General features: G+C 32.6%; 1 protein-coding gene across 1 annotated transcript in view; it reads right to left on the bottom strand.

Moving 5' to 3' along the window:
• LOC125077253 (LIM domain transcription factor LMO4) overlaps positions 1-20,493 on the bottom strand; it is a 93,245-nt gene that overhangs the window by 55,382 nt on the left and 17,370 nt on the right. Inside the window, exon 2 of the mRNA XM_047689141.1 lies at positions 5,401-5,765. Coding sequence (XP_047545097.1) covers positions 5,401-5,693 — 293 coding nt within the window. The 5' untranslated portion in view covers positions 5,694-5,765. The remainder of the gene's footprint in view (positions 1-5,400; positions 5,766-20,493) is intronic.

The following is a 20,493-nucleotide window of genomic DNA, read 5'->3' as shown; positions in this document are numbered from 1 at the left end:
ACGAAATACAATATAAAATCTGTATCGTTTCATTAATGACAAAAAAAAAATACGATAAACGAGAAAAAATACCGTAGTATTTATATTGTATAATCAATGAATAGATGGTATGGCGTTCATTGCAGATCATTTTATTTTCTCATTCAAAGTCTGCACTAAATTAATCAGAGCTAATAAGAAAATCTAACCAATATTTTTTTTCATCAAATACGGAATGGAAATAATCCAAACACACACAAGTCGACAAGCCAAATTAATATTTATGTAATGATAGTAATTCGTAAATAAATAATCTTTGTTAAAACGCGTTATTATCTCATAAATATTATGGAAATAGTGTGTAGCTGTCAGTAGCCGATTATCTGTATTCTGATTTACATACGGCCATGTGTTGTAGAGGCATTCACGTCGACGGCAGAGGCATCGTTAAATTGATTTTGACAAATACTCTAACAATTCTGACCGCCATTAATGCAAATCTGTTTTTTTTTTTATTCTTATAATATGTAAATGTTTAATATCTCGATATAAACGCCTAAATAAGTAAACACATAGTATCGTTAACATGTCTAAACTTCTAGTTTTAGACGAGGTCAGACGAGCGGTCACCTGATGGTAAGCGGTCACCATCGCCGATAGACAATAGCGCTGTAAGAAAAATTAACATCGCCAATTCACCACTAACCTTTGGAACTAAGATTCCCAAGGGAAGTTATGTTCCTTGTGCCTTTAGTTACACTGGCTCACTCACACTTCAAACCGGAACACAACAATACTGATTAATGCTGTTTGATATATATTGATATATGTTGCTATATAAACAATCAAATTTAACATAGTCAAAAATATGTGTAATCGTACCAGCACTTTGTATGACGAGTATAAATATAAATCGATAAAATTTATGAATAATATTACAAATAATATTCATTTTAAGTATCCTTAATATAAAAATTGTAAAGAAAAAATTAAATCTAACTTTGTACATATATTATACAGAAAGGAAAGGACGATCTTATAACTAAATTGTAATCTTTTAAAGACAATATACAGAAGCTTGCAAAGGCATAATGAGCTTTAAATGTATTTATGACTGTACTATACAAATAATATAAACGATACAAAAATCAGTAGGCGCAAATGTCCTGAAATGACCAATTTGAGGTGTTAATAAAATTGAGTGTTAAAAAAACCAGTGGAAACGTCGCGTAGTGAATCGATTTCCAAAATTACCACGAGACAAGTTGTTCATAAAAACAACATGTTAACAATATAAGTCTAAAGCAATAAATCAATTAAACTAATTAAATATACATACACAATATTGGTTAATTTCAAAATGCTATTATAATAAAAATGATAATCAAAGATATATAAAATTAATTAATAATATTTAAATCGTGGGCGCGGAAGTTTGCGTGTATACATATGTTGTTATAACATTCATTAACCGAGGTCAGTCGGTTCATTAAAATTGACAGAAATAATTAAGAACAAATAAATTTCAATAACAAGCACATTCCAATTTTTTCAATTTTAATACCAATTTTTAATTACTTTACCAAATGCAGACAAAAGTTGATTTACTTTTATTTCAAGTATATAATACCACACACAATTTTTATAATAGTTTTATAGTAACGCTTGAAGTTAAAAATATTTTAAAGATTTATTTCTTTATCAGTTAATTTGAAAACACATATTTTTAATTTGATACTTTAAATCTGTACCTTCATGAGCAAATGGCTATATAAAACTTTGTATAAGTTTGTATAATATAAACGCATACTATTATGTGTTTTTATTAAAACAATCAGCATTTTTAACAGTCCTCACATATTATGTCAGTTTGCTTCTTACACATTTAAATTATATTAAGAGATCCAATACATTTAAGACAAGTGATAACCCGTTGAGATATGTGTTTGATTTGATATCAAAAATGACCCATGGTAATAGAGGCACTTATTCCTGACTATGCTTTTGAAGTTTACCCAAAGGCTACAACTTTGCATGACCAAAGTGGATATCGGTAATAGAATTCCGGACATAGATTGGTCGTTTGGTCTGCGCTGTTTAGACGCTACGACGCTGCGACGGACAGACAAAGAGACAAACGAAATTAATTGGGGTCATACGCCGGCGGCGTAATCCAATCGTTGCAGGCTACGAGCCTTTTACACGACTCGACCAGGGCAAGAAACTCGAACTAACTTTACGACCGCAACCAATTTGTTTGCGATACGGATTTACGACCTCAACTGATGATGTATGTATTCACTACTCCTGTAACTAGTTATTCATTACATTTTTTATGGGATTTTTTGTGGCATCGTAACGTCCGACGCTATAATATCCAGACTGGAATAATAATCACTGCCAAAGCTTCTAAATACCAAGAGCTCTGGACTTTTTCTAATTTTATTACACTTAATATTATTTTGGTAAAGATAAAAATAAGTTTAATTTTCGAACTGTAGGTAGCAAAATTTTGTTCTAATTGTACAAGATTTAAAACCTTCGAAAGTATAATAGGCGATCTTCAAGCTGGACGATATAACGCTGTACACAAATCTTGGCATCAAGATGAGTTAGGCGACATCAATTTACGTACAATGTGAATTTGCACAAGAGAAACGTTCGAGTCCGAGGCACTGTCTCATTAGAGGCGGGCGGTTGCAATTAAACTGTGCGTCTTTTGCGCGTTAACGAACGACCAAATTGGAAGCCGCCCGCCCTCGACACGTGCTTCCATAAAATACTTTTCAACATTCAAAATAAATATTTACCATGATATTGTCGAGTAATACTATCCCTACAATGTATTCGCCGTCGAATAATTACAATTGATGGATGGACGCCTCAACAACCTTATATTACTTTGATAAAAGACCGCCTTTATAGCGAGCGGGTTTGGTCGTTACTCTGCCAAGGCGGTGTTTCAGTAAATACAAATAGTTATTTCGTGCCGGGTTTGGCCTTAATTTCAATATACTTGGAAAGTAGGTTTACTACGCCAATTAAAGTCATTGGACTCTTGACTAATGAGTTTTAAATTTAAACGGACCGCAAATATGTTTTATTTATTTAAACTAATTTAAAAACGGCACGCTATGGTCTATTGAATAATTTCAAAATAGCTGAGCATAATTTATTAAGAGAAAATTAAATTTATTAGTGTCACAGTTCAATTATTGAGACTGTATTCTTAACGCACGTCTTGATGAAAGAAAGTAGGGTAATAGAATATCATCCGCGACCAACTTCGAACCGAGTACCGAGACAGACATACGTAATATTTGAATGATAAAAATGATTTATTCACGAAGTTCCACTACAAGTTGCAAGTGTGAAGACGGTTAACAATGTGAAAGTGTGAGCGAGTGGTAAGAAGTTGGTTTACAGGCTCGTTAGCGGCGGCTGATTGCCGATTGAGCAGCAATTGCCTTGATTGACGGAGCTCTAACGAACTCGCTTCAAGAGCTGGACGTGCCTCGACGCTCCGATCTTTTAACTCTTAAATGTTTTCAACTTTGACAGGTAAATTTGGTCAACGCTCGATAGTTACAATTTAGTAGTAAATTACTAAGTTTCATTTTTATTTTTATGAATTATTCTTATTTGTTAAGATTTAAATCCCTACGTTGAAACAAACAAACAATCCATTAAAATTTGCATTTTTGTGGAATATGTGTAAGAGAACATTAAAATAGAGAATCTAATATTGTTTGCCACTCGTAGAGGTGCTACGTGCTACGAGTTTTCTGATTGCTGGGTATTTCAATCGAATAATTTAGTTCGATTGATGTAGTTGAATCTCTACGGACTTCGTTCATTTGTAGGCAGGCGGCCATGACACAATGTATAAATAGGCATGTTACCGTTCCATTCATTCACTACCCATGTTCCATATAATCTCGTACGCGCAGGTATAATTAATCATTACTAAATTAAAATCGAGCAATGTTAATTTAACGTTTACGACGCTTTTATAGTCATGAGCCGCGTATAAAGATAACAACTCCGCGACTAATTTTGCGCGTAAACAGTAATCAGCAGTATGAAACATCTCCGGCGTCTTTGTGGGGCGAGACCGCAATTCATCATACCGGGACAAAAGGCGGTTGATAAACGCGGTATTTGTTTGCGTGAGAGAGCGTTAATTTCGTTAAGGAGTCTCAATCAGGGAAGACGTGTAAGTAAAGTAGACGGGCGGCCGCCGCGGGAGCGATTCGAGCGAATTACCGTACCTGGAGGCGCAGGGGCCGACTCGTTAGTTGTTGTTTGCCGAGTGACGCGGGTCAATCAGCAGAGACATGCACGGAACCGCACTTCTTCATCCCCCCCTCCGTCTCCTCGCCCCTTGCCCTGCCGCTCGTTAGGCCGCGCCGTCTCTGTCAACTGTGAGACGAGCTTTATCGAATCTACGACGCACGACCCACGCCGCGGTTGGCCCACTCTTCGTTCCTAGTTCAGCTCGCAACCGCCGGTAAACAAGGGAAATCAGTGTAAAACGAATTTATATTTCCTTTATGAATGGCAAATAGAACGAGCTCAGAATTACAGCGATATAAAGGATACGCCGAATATAGTAAATGGATGTGTAGTGGGGTAGAAAGGAAGACACGTACAGAAAATCAGAGCGTAATTATAATGGGAGGCGTGTACCACAGCAGGGTGGACTTAGTTAATTGGGTCGAATTCCTTGCGTTTAGCTAATTAACGTCGAGGGCGCCTCGAGGCAGCTGCGGTCCACGTGCGAGACCGGCGCGGGTCGGGGCGCCATGCGATCTTCTATTACATTAATTTTCTACAATCACGTTATTATTATTTGCAGTAAATCTTTCAGCAATAATCCTTAATTGGAATTTATGGTAGCGTGTAACTTATTAAAAATACAATGCGGTAGGTAGAACGTCATAGCCATTAATTAGTTAGAATACATACTAAAAACTTTGTTACCGAAACTCTAAATTAGTCCTAAAAAGTTTTTCAAAGACATCAATTTAGTCGGCTCTGAGATTCCATCGATTGGTTGCTTCGCAAGGCTGTACTTTTTGTCCCTTCAACAGGTAGAAAATAAAACGGCTCGAAACATTTTCATAACAATGCGCCTGCGGCTTTCTCAGTTACTTTTTTGGATGTTCGAAAGGTTTGACAGACACGCTATTGTCATCGTTAGGTGATGCACTAAAAACTTTACCTTTTATGGATAATCAAAGATGATGATCTGGAGAAGTAAAACGAATGCAGTTGAACGGATACTAATTAAAAAGTTTATGAAATGACATATTACTTATGCATGTACGATTTACCAATTGTTAAAACTTTAATTTAATCAACCTTTAAGCACCAATTTTAAATATATACGTATATTTTAATGAAATGATAAAAACTCACCTTGTATAATCGCTTTTGCACAATATCATTCCCCCTTTGAAGTAGAAGGAGCGGCCCATATCCGCGAGAGCTTGACCACAACATGTACATTTTAGACACCCGTGATGCCAATATCTGTCGAGGGCATGGAGGAGGAACCTTTCTACTATTTTGCCTCCACAACCCGCACATTCTTTTAATGCAGGATTGTTGTTGTTGTGAGGATAATCGTGGCCATTTGCTGCGAAAGCGGCCTCCGGTGAAGGCGGATGTGGTGAGCTGAGCTCCGCGTACCCGTGGTAGTGCGGGTTCATGCTCAACGCGCTCGCTGCCAGCTTGACGGTTGGAGCGGGGACCGCTCGCACCGACCACCACAACTACACGCCCTGTGGACAAAATTAAAATATTTTTATTCATTGATGTAGGTTAAAAATTGACTTATTCGAGTCCAGTATCTGATATTAATCTTTTAGAAAATTGACTGCTATGATTTTTTTTTCTTTTGTATACATATTTGATAGGCATAGGCCTGTGGATGGCCGTTCGCGTTTATAAAATTTTCCAATTAGCAATTTCATACAATTAGGAGCGGGGTGAGGTTTTCTGCGGGATGGCGAGCGGGACGAGCGCGGGACGCGGAACGGTGCGTCAACCCGATCCAATTAGCTCGCGGCCAGCGGAGTGGCGGGACGCCCGCACCGTCTGAGCGCTGCTGTCGCCATAAAACTTAATTAAACGTTTTAAAACAAGTATTCATTAAAGAATAATCAAGCTTATGTAGTCATAAATAACCGGATTGTCCCGCGCAGAACGGGTGCCGTAATTAAGACTGCACAGAGTTGATCAAACGCACTGATTTGAAACTACCCTTCATTAAGAGAACGCGAGGCGAGCGCGGGAGCTTCCGCTGCGGTGCAGAAACTAATTAAGAATAACGGACGCTTTAAAAGCGTAATTAATTTAGATTGTAATTCTATTTCTCCGAGAGTAAAGTAGACAATTATTTCAGTAGCCCTTTCTTTTGGAACGATTTGCTTTGCTAAATGTAATTTGGTTAATTTTTGTGTCCAAAATTGTAAAGGGTTGTAACTGTAGATTAAGTTGTTATTTGTTGGCGTGATCTGAATAAAACATTACGACTGCTTGAAAGAGATGTTGTAGTATGGGTTCAAATATTGGTGGGATCCCGTAGCTTTACGCTTTATAGCAAGAGGCAAGCGTGATGAAAACCATTACTTGTTGTCGGCTATGTCTAATGAAGGCTATAAGGGCCAGGCGGGCTGGCATAGGTGGCGTGTAGAATACCCCATGACCGAGTTGCGTGCGTACTAATGAGCGGCCGTCGCGTGCAACTATAAGCACTTCGTTAAATCGCACCCGGACTACGCTGATCTACTGACTACGTGTATTTTTACGTCTTTGTTTTGTTGATTTCGCGAACACGTGTTTTGTAGCACGTACCAGCTTTCGGAGATTGTAATCGACGCTCTCGGGCAACCATTAGCTGGATTAACGGTCGATTTATGACCACAATAAAAACTTTGAAATGGAACGTGATAGTACAGCAACTATTAACTATTACACAGCAAGTCAACGAACTTTACGTCTAGCAATATCATAATTTCGAAGATATTTTTATTTATTTTATATTGAGTCTTCTGCCTATTTCAACATAACGCATTACTTACTATTAAATGTTGATTTTTAACTGATTTATGAAGCATTTTTATTGCATTATATCATTAATCCGGAATTGTTGTAGACTTGCAGTGTAGAAAACATTTTTCTAAAATACGATTTTATGTTAATCTTTTATTATAGCTTATTATATATTACCTATATATAATATATAAATAAAATAAGTAAATATATATACCCATATAATATAAATAATATAAATACCTATATATAATATTTATTATATATAGTTATTTATGATTTGTAAATTAATATGTTAATTTAACATTTATGTAGATATATTTACTAATATATAAAAAATCATATTCTTTATACCTCTATATTTGTGTAAAAATATGCGAGATATATTTTTATTATTTTTAGCGTTTTAGATACATGTAAAGATATTTTATTATTTGAACTAGTCCATACTAATTTTATAAATGCGTAAGTAGCTGTATGTTACGCTTTTACGGCTAAACCGCTAAAATGATTTGATTTTGAAATAATGTGATTTGATTGTGATTAAGTAACCTTATAAGATCAGATAGATTGAATGCAAGTTTTATAATTTTTCATACGGGCAAAGTCGCAGGTTCTGCTGGTTATTAATAAAAAAGAAACAAAAAGCCGAGAGCAGGTAATTACAAAATTAACTGCTCTCTTACAAAAATGCATACAAAACACAACAAGTTTTGGTGAAGATGGTATAAACGTAATATATGACTGTCTGTCTGGTAACATTACATCGACTATGACTTATGACGTTAAGATAGATTGACGATTTAAGGCTTTTTAGTAACTCTTTATTTGTTACTCTTCCACGCAAAAACTATTGAATGGATTTTAATGAAATTTTACAATATTATATATTAAATGCTCATACAGGGGAATAATACGAATTCTTTAATTTATAAAAATGTTATTAATACCTGAAAAACAACCCCTAAAACGCGAGCGAGAACTAGTATGTCATAAACGAGGAATATGCGTAATTTTATTTGTAAAACATAGATCAAAATGTGTACACGGTTTATAGATTATATTTTAACTGCCATGGTCAAAATGTTATTGTTGTTGTTGTGATATTTTCGTTGCACATAATTTTGAATCGATAATATCTTCTAAAGTCTCTATGGAAAGAGACAATTTGAAACTATATTAAATGACTAAGGTAACATATTTATCAGAATAAGGATTAATATAGATTGGAAAAAAATACCTTCGCAAATAACCCACTGATTCTTACAAACTTGTAATAGATAAAAATAGATATTATGAGTGTACCTTAAGAGATAGATAAATGCAAACGTGGATTTTTCTGTAAGCCTTTTTAAAACCTACAATTTCCTAGTACTTTGTTTTGATGAATCTTAGTTTTAACCAGCGACCAGACCAGTACGAAAAGAGTTTTTTTTAATATTACCTTTTCGATATTTTGCACAAAATATTTACAATGATACGGATAATCATCTACGTTTATCGTTATTTCTATTAGTGACGTATCAATATCCGTATTAATATTATTATAAGAAGTTAGCGAAGATACAGACCGAAGCAGAAAGCAGAAAGCGATTGGTTTTATATTATTTTTAGATTATAGATCGGTGTACTACTGTTTGTCGGATATGTACGAGTAAAAATTACGTCATTGTTGAAACACGAAATACCGTTATGTATAATTACTCAAACTTATGTTTGTTTCAGTCCCATATATAGTGATAAAGGTAAATAGATCTTATCACGTATGCGGTAGAGTTGCAAATCGTTTTTATTTGATTTCCCGCGTTACGTGGTGCGTGTTTAGGTTGAGGGTGGCCTGGGAACTTGGCAGGTGCCGTTTTCATTATTCAAGCCCCATTGATTGGATACTTTGTTGCCGTTTAAAAATCTTATTATCAACCGACAACAAAGAGGAACGAGCCTCCTCATAGCGTCACAGCCCTCTATTTACCTGTTAAGTGATTTTTTTTTCAATTACAGCGATGAACTGCACATTCGAATGTCTGACAACAAACTGGTAAGTCATCGTGTCAGACATTTCAACGCAGTTTTATTGCCTCAAAAGGGTGCTTTTGTAAAATAACTTGTACGTATAACGAATTGAAATTGACTGTTGAGTGAAAGTTCTAGCTAAGTGATAGAGCACGTGTATATAACGTTAAATGTTAAAGACAACATATTTATTAACTTCTTCTCAAGCGAAAATATAAAAGTCTATACAAATAAATCGTTTGGCCTGACTATCAACGCATCGTAAAGAGAGATTTTTTTTATTTGAACTTGTTACTCTGTATTAGTTTTCCTCGTACGTCAGAACGGAAAGCTAGCTATTTGTACAGATTTGTTTTACCTGGAAGTGTTATTAATATCAACAATAGCATCAATATAGAAAAAAGAGCAATGTATAATCTACAGAATCAATTTTCATTACATATGAAGCTAAAAAACTATTACAATTGTCACAACGCAATGGATGGCGTTCAATGAAATTCGTAAATAACCTTTTACGAAGGACGGCGTTAATTTAATTATAGCCATTGCGGGGTAAATTTTAAGAAAAAAAAAAAATCAAACTTTCCTTATATTCTATAATTAGAGACTGTTTAAATTAATTAGTTTGGACTGTAAAAAAAAACACTCTTCTAATTACCCAGGCAATTGGGAAATTATAAGACAGCCTGGGGGACTTGTGAGATAATCATTCTACCCTTAGTTTGAAACACATTTGTGGAAAAGATTATGTATTTTAATTGAAAAGTTTATATGGGGTAGTTTATATATATTAGGGTTTCTAGAATGATAATAAAATAGATCGTCTTTAAAACGTTTAATATAATGGACGAAGGATTTTTCGTATATTTTTGCCAACATAACAATATTTTTAACTCTTCCTTTTATTTACTCATTTTTTGGGTATCTTGCGTGTACTAATTTAATGATTTATAACTGATAGGAGCTAATGAAAAGTACCTATTTTAATCGTAATTAAAATTAACTCTGTGTAGTATCCACTGTTCAACGCTAAAGTGTTCTGTTACCAGGAAAAATATTACAAAACACATAAAATAATCTAAACTTTGATACAATCAATAAAAAAATCGAATACGAAGTTCACATCACAAAACCGGTCACTAACTTCACGAAGGTTTCAAGAACAACAGCGGAGCCCGCGAATAACGTAATTAAGGCGAAACCGCCGGCAAAATTAAACGCGAAAACGGAATGAGAATGTGAGCCTAATTAGAGCCGGGGGGAAGACGTTGCACCGGCGCCCCTCCTTCCCTCCCACACCCTCGCCAACGGACGGAATGCTCCGCTTTGAGTCTATGACAATCATTACTAATGAAATAAAACATTCAGGTGTTAGGTTGGATTATACTTTTAAAGGTTATACGAGATAAAATGAGAGGAGTTTTTATTAGATTTGATAATGTTAATAAATGTATTTAAACGTTTATGAAAATTACTCTTTACAAAGAATTTCTGTTAAAATTGGACATTGTTGTGACAAAGGAGAGAAGTAGAAAGCCAAATTTAACGGTACTTTACAAACTTAAAACTGACATCAATTTATTATCTGACGAATGGTTTATTATGAAATAAGTAAATTTCGTTAATATTGTAATTATAAAGTCTATTCGTAACATTCTCACATTCACAATAATTAAAAAACTGTGGTCAAATTGAGCCCACTCGTTGTCCGGGAACATAAAATATCCATTTCACTGACGAACCGCGCGTTGCCGCGTTGATTAATTTTATCCAATCGGCTGAGATTTCAACTTTTCCTTTTGGTTGTCAAATGTCATTCGTTACTTTATTTAATGAAAAAAAAAAGAAATACGTAACTAATGAAATAGAATTACATACTTTGTTTTGTTTACTATATTTGGAATAAAAATATTATTTTTTTATTTATAGGGTTAGATAGACAGACGCATAAGTATACCAATAATTAGGCAAATAAACAAAATCACAATATAATCTATACAAATATTAAAAATTCAAAAGTATCCCTGTCTGTTTGTTGGTTTTTCACGACCAAGCCTTTGAACCGAATTAGATTAAATTTGTTATCAAGGTTGAACTCCAAGGAACGACATAGGCTAGCCGACAATTAGTTTAATATATAATGTAATATTTTACAATCGTAAGTGAATATACAGAATATTCACAGTCCGCATGTATATGAATATATAAAAACAGTGTCGGCGGCTTATGTGTAATATTTGCATAAAACGACGGCTAATGGTCCAAGCGCATTATTCATCACAGTGACCTCAAAATAAGGAACCGTTCGGTTTGAATTTGCGGCCTTTGTATCACGTTATTATCTTGTGTATGTAAAAATAAGCGAGTCAATTTATTAATATAATTCCTTCTTTGCAAAATAATACGTAGTTCATAAGATAGATATACGTTCATCCTGTTGAATCGTTGTGCAATTGTTGTGCCACTTGCACAAGTAGGCTCAGTAGATATCCAGAATATAAAAAAATTAGAACGCGTGCGGTTCGTATAGGACAATATACCCAAAAATTAAAAGAATAAAAACAGCTCGTTACTAAAAAAAAACTGTATCGACAAAAAAGGTTTATGTGAAATGATTAGCAATAAAAAATATTTGTTATATACATATATATTTGACGATAACATTTCGATAACCATAATACGAGTGTAGGTGAAAGATAAATGTTTTCTACTTCGGATAAGAAGACCAAGCCGTGGAATTCCTGGCATGTGGACCAAGACGCTATATTATTTTTAGAGAAGTCTTGACACCTTTGCATTTGCACATTTAACTGAATACCTTTGATGGCACTTCGTCGTAAGCCGTGCAAATAAACGCCTCAAGATTTGCCGTATTCATTTTATTAACCTCAAATATATTTTTATGATAGGAGTAACACGCGTCACGCATGTTAAGTGGATCGTTTTGCTCGACACTAATGGCTCAGGATTTGTCATTGTCGTCAAACAGGTGTGTCGTGACGAAAAACACGTGTAATGACCATACAAATGCATACAATGTCGCTTACAGATCGTCCGCTCTCACCGACTCCACTCGTAATTAGAGGCGGCCGAGCGGAGCGACACAGAGCTATGAGAGCCAATCTAGCGAGTTGCGACAAAATTAGTGACTTTTTTTTTTGTTCCGAATTGTTTGTTTCATTTTACAATAGTTTTTATACCAAAACTCGATACAACAAATGAAACTTTATTTCATTCAGTGTTAATAGAAAATGGAATCAATTTATGTTCTTTTATATATGTAGTTAATAATTCGTTAGAGATTAGGAACATTTTTTAAATAATGTTAATTTTTTTAAATATTATCGGAATTCGTATCTTGGAAACATGGAAAAAGTTTTCTACTTATGTTTTCAATTACGGATTTTATATGTAATATTATAATTTAAACTAGTTAATATTATGCCAACTTAGAATTATATATTCTATTAAGAAATGGATAGAAATAAATTAGTGTGAGTCGTATTTAAGTACCATATCCATATTACAACACAAATTACTCACAAGTTTTCGTGGTCAACAGAGCGGCTCTTCATTTCGAAGCAAGCGTCCATAACAGCTGTATGTCCGACAAATATATTAACTATCTGTTATAGAGTCATGGTATATAATTTTGAAATATTCATATTAAATATGGAGGCAGGCGGGTAGGTACGAATAATATTTAAACTGCCTCTTTGGTCGAGTAGCGAGCTAATAAAGCTGTTAAATTCGAGATCTTGAGTTCATACCGTGGCAACATTTAAACATAACTAAATACTAAACGAATTATTAACGAATGATATACTATGTATTCAGATGTTTTTTTATTTTATTTTTATTTATTTATTTATGTACCAACAGAGTATACAGAAAATTATTTCATAATTTATGATGTTTATCGTACAAAAAAATATCTTTTGGATTTAGTTATTAAACAAAATAATTATTATTTTATGGTTTTAATTGTATACTTAAATTTCAAAGGTTGTCACCACATTTGTATAAGCATGCTTCATGTATATAGGTACATAGATCAATAAGAAAAGTATATAAAGTACCAAAAGTAATAATCTCAAAAAGTTCAAGTTCAAGTAATAGTAGATTCCTATATATGAATTCCAAAAATATATATTTGGATTAGTGAAGCGCTCGCATCGACGCAGCGCGTTGGGCGTTCTCAATGTTAAAGTATGACATCAAGCGATTGTCATTGCCGATGGACAAACCTGATAAGCTATAACTAAGCTATACCTAGTGATACTCAGTCAATGCACTTTGCACAATCAAGCGAAATCATCGCTAAATAACTAATTACACATCGATAATCATCCATTGTTTTGAAATACACACAATATGCGCATACTCTGCGAACATATGTAGCTACATACTTTGTTTGAATTAAAATTTATTTATAATGTTGCCCTTTAATATATTAATAACTCTTATAAAATAATAAATATTTTGTAATGGTTAATTCTATCAATGCTCGTATGTACGGAACACAACATAGCATTATATTTATAAGATTATATAAGTTACCCCCCTTCAGATTAAGAAATAAAATTCAACAATATAGGTATATCTATAATGAAAAAAAGCCATAAACAATAAGTATAGTAATTATATTTTAATTAACACAATTGAATGTGCGTGTCTAATTGTTGAAGAAAACGTAAACGTAACGTGTTGTAAACGTCGGAAAGTATTAATAGTTATAATAGAAAAAAAAATGGGGGAGTGGAAGGGAATAATTAAACACGTTACTACTTTGATGTATTACTAAATATGTTTTAATTTAAACTACTTTACGCTCGAAGGCGTTGTAATGCCTCTTTTATGCGTTTAAGAAATTATTATGAAGTATACTAATCTCAAACTAAAATAAATACCACCTTTTATTTATATATTGTAGAATATATTACATATACTAAAACTCACTGCATATTCTGGTATAATGTTTTTTTTTATAAGGTTTGTGGACGAGCAAATGGTACAACCAACGTTGGCACTGTAAGAAATATTAACCATTCCTTACATTGCCAATGTGCCAACACTCTTGAGGTATAAGATGTTATGTCCCTCGTGTCTGTAATAACATTGGTTTACTCACCATTTATTCGGAACACAACAAACAAAAACCCCTTATTTAGCAGAATAAATTTCCTGATTTTTTTTAAACAGCAATGCCCCAAATTAATTAAGGAATTACTAATATTCATATTTACCCCTCCTTTCATGCTTATCACTTGCGTTAGGAGTGGGAACGACAATAGTCTAAGGGGTCAGGATCGATCCTGCGACGTTTTACATCGCTAGGCAGCCTGTAAACCGATGCGCTATTGACGCTTCCAAATAATTAAATTACTTGAATAACATTAAAATTTTCATAATGTAATATATTTGTAGACCCCCATGAAGAAGCCTCAGACAATTTTATAGCGATTATGGAACACCATGCGCCGGGGCATACCGAAAGTTACGAGTACGCCAATGTCACGGTTATTTATCGCCTTGTGTCGCTATACTTTCTATCTGATTGTAGTTTTAAGGGATTTATTTATTATCAGTAAAGACATTGATTTATGTGTAATATATTAATCATATGTCTTGTTTTATTGTTCATAATATCCGGTGATAAAAAATTTAATGACGTTATTAGTCATTTGGTGTGTTACTTACCTTATCTTTAATGTAGGTTTGTTTACTATATTGCAATATTAATATGGGTTTTGTTGATATGCTTATAACTTGGTTTACTTAAAATTTCAACTGAACCTGAACCTACGGTTTTCGATTATCAAACAAATGGATATATTAATTTATGGTTTTTTTTGTACAAATAATTGTATTATGAATATTTATACAAAAAAAATATATAATAAAATTTTATCAAAAAAAGACCTTTGCTTTGGGTTACTTTTAAATGTGCGGCTTTCAACTTTTTTGAAAGAATAAGGTCCAAATCTTTAATCCTCAAAAAGGAGAGGTTTTAGCCTTAGGTTTTATTTTCAAATGAATATATAAAGTTGAATAATAAAAAATTGCCCCAAAGTTTTTCAATGTAGCGTATTTTTAACATAATTACTAAATTAACATTCAATTATATAAATTAAATTTCAAGTAAAGGTCTTTAACATCATAAAATTATAATTATCCATAACATAAAGAGCCAATTAAATATTGGAATAATTCTAGACAACCTCATTTATAAGAATGATTCATGAATCAGGTTTAATATTAGCGTGGCGAGATAAGTATAAGCTTGGATTTAATTAAATTATTTACGAAGTTATAATAAAATAAAACGAGTTTTCCGATATTAAAAATGATTAATATTATTATTCATTTGTTTACGTTACCACTTTAATTAAATTAATTTAATGTCTGGTCACGAGATCAATCAAATCGTTTCCCTATTATGATATTTAAATAATTACGAACAAAAAATTTAATTTGTCAATTTTTCTTCACGAAATACAGTTACGGTAAAACGGTAAATGACGTATTACCGTTAAATGCGCATACGATGTCAACCGCAACATTAAATTCTATAACAGGTCTTACCGCCACTTTGATTTTCTTTTTAACTTATTCGAACATGCGATTCGTTTATTAATAACAGCCGATTTATAATATTCTTTGATCAGTTGGAGATCGGGACGGCCCGCGGCTGCGGAGAATATAAAAGGTTCAATTATAATAAATGTAGTTAATTTCAATCAAATAATACAACTAATTACCGGACATCGAATCGCTTTGTAATCACCGCGCAACAAATGACTCTATTGATGATCTTAATAGTCGGTTGCGGGTTTGTTGTAAAGGGAACTTCGGTGCCTATCCAGTCACGACATCGAAGCAATCTAATGAAAACTGTAAATGTATTAAAACTATTTATATTGGACTTTAAATACACTTTCATGTATAATGGCCATAATTTGCTGCAATTGAGCCGCTAAGTGGGTGAAATAGCATGTACATTTCGTTAACCTACATCCGAAAGTATCTAGACGTCGTATGCAAATATGGTTTTTAAATTGATGATTTCTCTTTTCCTTTTAAATACTCGATTTTCTAAACGTTACTTAAAATTTAAATATATTTAGAGAAATACTTTTTACGGAAATGGAACATTTTTGGTACATTTTAATAACTATCGAACAATATAAAAATAAAAAGTGCCTTTAACACAACATGATTTCCTTAATGATAAGCATACAAAATTTCTGATACATAGAAATAGACTGTCGTAAGCGACTTGTTTTTCTTTCATTAGGAAATAAATAAAGTAACTTATAAGGTTCCATATTCTCTGCCCTTATATGCGTGGAGCTATAATATTTTTTTGTCGTACGTTGCGAAACAAATTAATGGGAAAGAAAAACAAGACTTCTTAATAAAGTACACTTTGAATTAAAACAGTCTATAATTGGAAAATACAAGAACATTAGGCTCCATCATTCCAAGACAGTCTTTGATATTTATTTAATGACATGAAACTCCTGTTTCAAATAAATGGTCTAGCGGGATGTTAATCGGAGGTTCATTTCTACCTCATTAGCTCTTGCCTGAGGCTCCGCGTGATGTCATTTCACCTATCAAATGCCTTTGTTTTAAACTAATTAGAGTTTACCGGTGCTCTGTTCTGCTTATCCTTACAATGCTCATTAAGTATTCTTCAACTTAATAACAATTGCGACACGTGTATCTTTTTATATAAAAAAAATACCTTTACGGTTTTTCTTCCGTGTTATAATTATGAATATATTTATTTCTGTGAGTTTATTACTTTAAGTATTTTGTTTACAGCTTGGGTAAGTTTTAAAATATTTATATACGATATGAATAGTAATAATTAAAACGACTTAAAAATATGTTCGCTTGTTACGTAAATGGTGTAGCCTTGAAAAACATTGTTTCTTAGTAAAACTAAGCATTGGATTTTCTTTGACAATTCGGAGAGCTAATTATACAGTTTGACATACGATGACTCTTGAATGTAATACACGACCTTCGTTAGTGACCGCTATTGAAATCTAACGTTCAAAAATAAAGTTGCTAATTCTAAATTTAAAAATCAGCCGTAAGAAGTCCTCGTCTCAAAAATCTCTTCGTGTTTATTATAAATACATTGATATGAGAAAAAAATCCACCAAGATATAGGAGGTATATGATAAAATACACGTCTGATGGAATGGTGATGGAAGTTTTTTGTTCTACGAATAAATAGTGACATTGATGGACATGGGGCTGTCCAGGAGTACTGTGGGTGGTCTCACCGATGTATTAACTGGTTCTAATTTACCCGCTTTTTTCCTTGTTAAATCAGATGAAAATCCATCTCAATTGTCAGATTGACTTCAAGAGATTGACAAGTTAAAGCATATTATTGTTTTTAGTTCGGGTTTTGCTGCTCTCGTCCACGTGGTGTATCTTATTTCAAATGAGTTTCATTGTGTATATAATTTTAATTATTCCAGCAAGTTTCTAATATATATTTGTTATAATATAATCGAAATATATCGCATTATTCAACGAACGGTTTTGTGTCAAGAAAAAGATCAACTTTTGATATGACCTATTATTGTAACTGTGACAAACTTAACATAATATAAGAATATTAACGTGGCTTTTATGGCTTTAAAAATAAAGTTGATATTTCAATGCAATTACGTGAATAGATCCTAATCTTTACACTGACAGACAGATGCCAGGTGGCCCCCTGACATGCTTCTTGTGACCCGATTTTATTTGTCACCCCAATTAAACTACGTTACAATAATAATTTATTTTGCTGTCACACATTAGTATTAAAAAATAAGTTTGTCTATTTATGAAATAATATTTATTTTTATTATTGTTATAAAAGTGGAATTATTTATAATTATGTTTATTTTTATGACGTGTGTAATATTTTGAAAGACCGTCATTGATAAAATACAGTTCAACGAAAAACGCATTTTCTAATCCTAATGACAAACATAAATACATTTGTCATGATGTTGTGTTTTGAATATTTATACTAGTATATAAAATACGTTGATAATTTGTTTTGCATTACCTTTTTATTATTGAATGTCATATATTCAAATCAAATTATTAAGATTATTGTTAAATTATATAAACAGTTATAATTAATAGATATATACATATAAAAATAACTCATAAAAAACAGTAATTCATACACACAATTTTGTTATAAAACCTCTTCTAAAATTTCATTCTAAAATCAGCCTTATCAATTATTAAAAGACACGTATACGACGACCTCGATAAGTACTAACAACTAATATTACATTCAAAGAAACTACAAAAACAAATAAATATGAATTGTAATGAAGCGTTGTTGTACGATAATAAAGCTAAATTGATTAGCGGTGGTCGACTCCCGCGCAGGTAGGCCGCATTCCATCCCCCCTCCAAAACCAGACCCGGGAATGTTTGTCATAATGTAACCCAACTGGGCTCTTTATAAAAACTTTGATTCAACGGAAGAGGGACAAAAGACGACGCGAGACAAAAAATGTCTCCGAAAATATTTTACGATTTGAGTGTTTTTTTTTTTTATTTAATATAATGATTTGTAGATCATTAACATATATAAGTTATTTCAACTACAGACATATATCGACCAAATAGCTATTAAATAATTAAGAAGGAATTTTAAATGTTTTTAATTGATCTTATATTGTTTCGAACGAAATCTCTCTCATCAACATCAATCACACAGAAAACTAGTCGTATTTTGAAATACTTTTATTAAAATTTATTGCAATATTATTTTAAACACATAATTAAAGCCAATTTCATTAATAATTCATTGCTCGTGAACGACTCTTAAATTAGTAATTAGGATATTAAATATTTGAAGTTAATTAATCACACGTAAAGTGAAATGAGTTTCTCATTATAATAATACTTAAAAATATATTATTCTTTATTATTCAGTTGCATAAGCGAGTATTTCCGAATTAAACCTTTTAAATACGGAAAATTTTAAACAAATTACTTTCACTCTCATCGAAACAACTACAATCAAAATAATTTAATTAGACAAAACAGTAAGATTAATATATCGAATTAATTTTACAATTTCTGCTCATAGATTTTTTAATTTGTAATGATTACTTTGCCCTTTATAAAGTTAATATTTAAATTATCTACATGTTCATAGATGTACCATTTTATTTCTTTATGATATATTTTTTTCTATTATTAAGAATAAAGAGGCATGGTTATGAACGAGGCGAAAATGAGCGTTAAATTAATATCAGGCCAAGGATGCCATCAAAGTAGCATTTGGCGTTGAACCAGTGTTTATATTATGTCATGGAATAAACATTAATTTCATACAGACTGCACAGTATAATATCCGCCATTAATGTTTTGTTTATACCCATGTAATGTAAATTAAGAACAATGAACAAAATTATTTCGACGTTTCAGCATTACCGTTCTTAATCGTATTTAGAAAGACAAATTTATTAGTAACTAGCGACCCGCCCCGGTTTTGTATGGGTGCAATACTGATACTAAATATACTACAGAACTTGTTTATTTACATCACATTAGAAACTTCTAAAATTATCAGTGTTTCTTTACTATATTGTCCATGTATTATATACAAAAATCCTCACACTATCTTTTAAACAAAAACGCATCAAAATCCGTTGCGTAATTTTAAAGATCTAAGCATACATAGGGACAGACAGCGGTAAGCGACTTTGTTTTATACTATGTAATGATATATAAATTAGATTTTTCTAGCTTTTGCTTCACAGCCTTCTCTAACATACGTGGTTGTCTATTCTAATACTAAAACTATACGTTATATACGTTACGTTTTAACGATAATTTTGTATTTATAATAATATATTATTTTTTTTACTTTCAAATAAGTTCGTATACTTGTACATACGAAATAAAATAACGATTTTTATCTTCATACATCAGTAAGGCGTCTTTGAAGAACGTCCTTGTGTTATATTTATTGTGTTCCGAACATTTTATTGAGCTAGCGGCGGCGTAGGCGCATGTAGGTATACCTACTAGTCATAAATTTATTACTGCTGGCAATAAAAATACAACTAAAACATTTCCTACACTTTGATTTGACCTGTTTACACAGATCAAAGCGGGAGAAAATAAATTTCATTAAATTTAACATCATAACATAAGCTAGGTCGATCGTAGATTATTTACGTTGTGGTGTTTATATGATATGTGAACAAACGCGACCTTTAAATAAAAATTAGCCATTGTGCAATACTCTACGATGAGAGAATACACTAATGATATACTGAAGTGTATTATCGCGATTCGTGTGGTACACGTGGCTGCTAGCGTTGTAGGCATCCCTCGCGTGAAGGCATCCAGGCTTCAATGAATGGACGCCGATCGGACTTCCATTCAACCCGTTTG

This window comes from Vanessa atalanta, chromosome 3 (genome assembly GCF_905147765.1).
Source record: "Vanessa atalanta chromosome 3, ilVanAtal1.2, whole genome shotgun sequence".
Lineage (NCBI taxonomy): Eukaryota > Metazoa > Arthropoda > Insecta > Lepidoptera > Nymphalidae > Vanessa > Vanessa atalanta.
The sequence above is the reverse complement of the archived record's forward strand: the minus strand, read 5'-3'. Positions and strand labels throughout refer to the sequence as shown.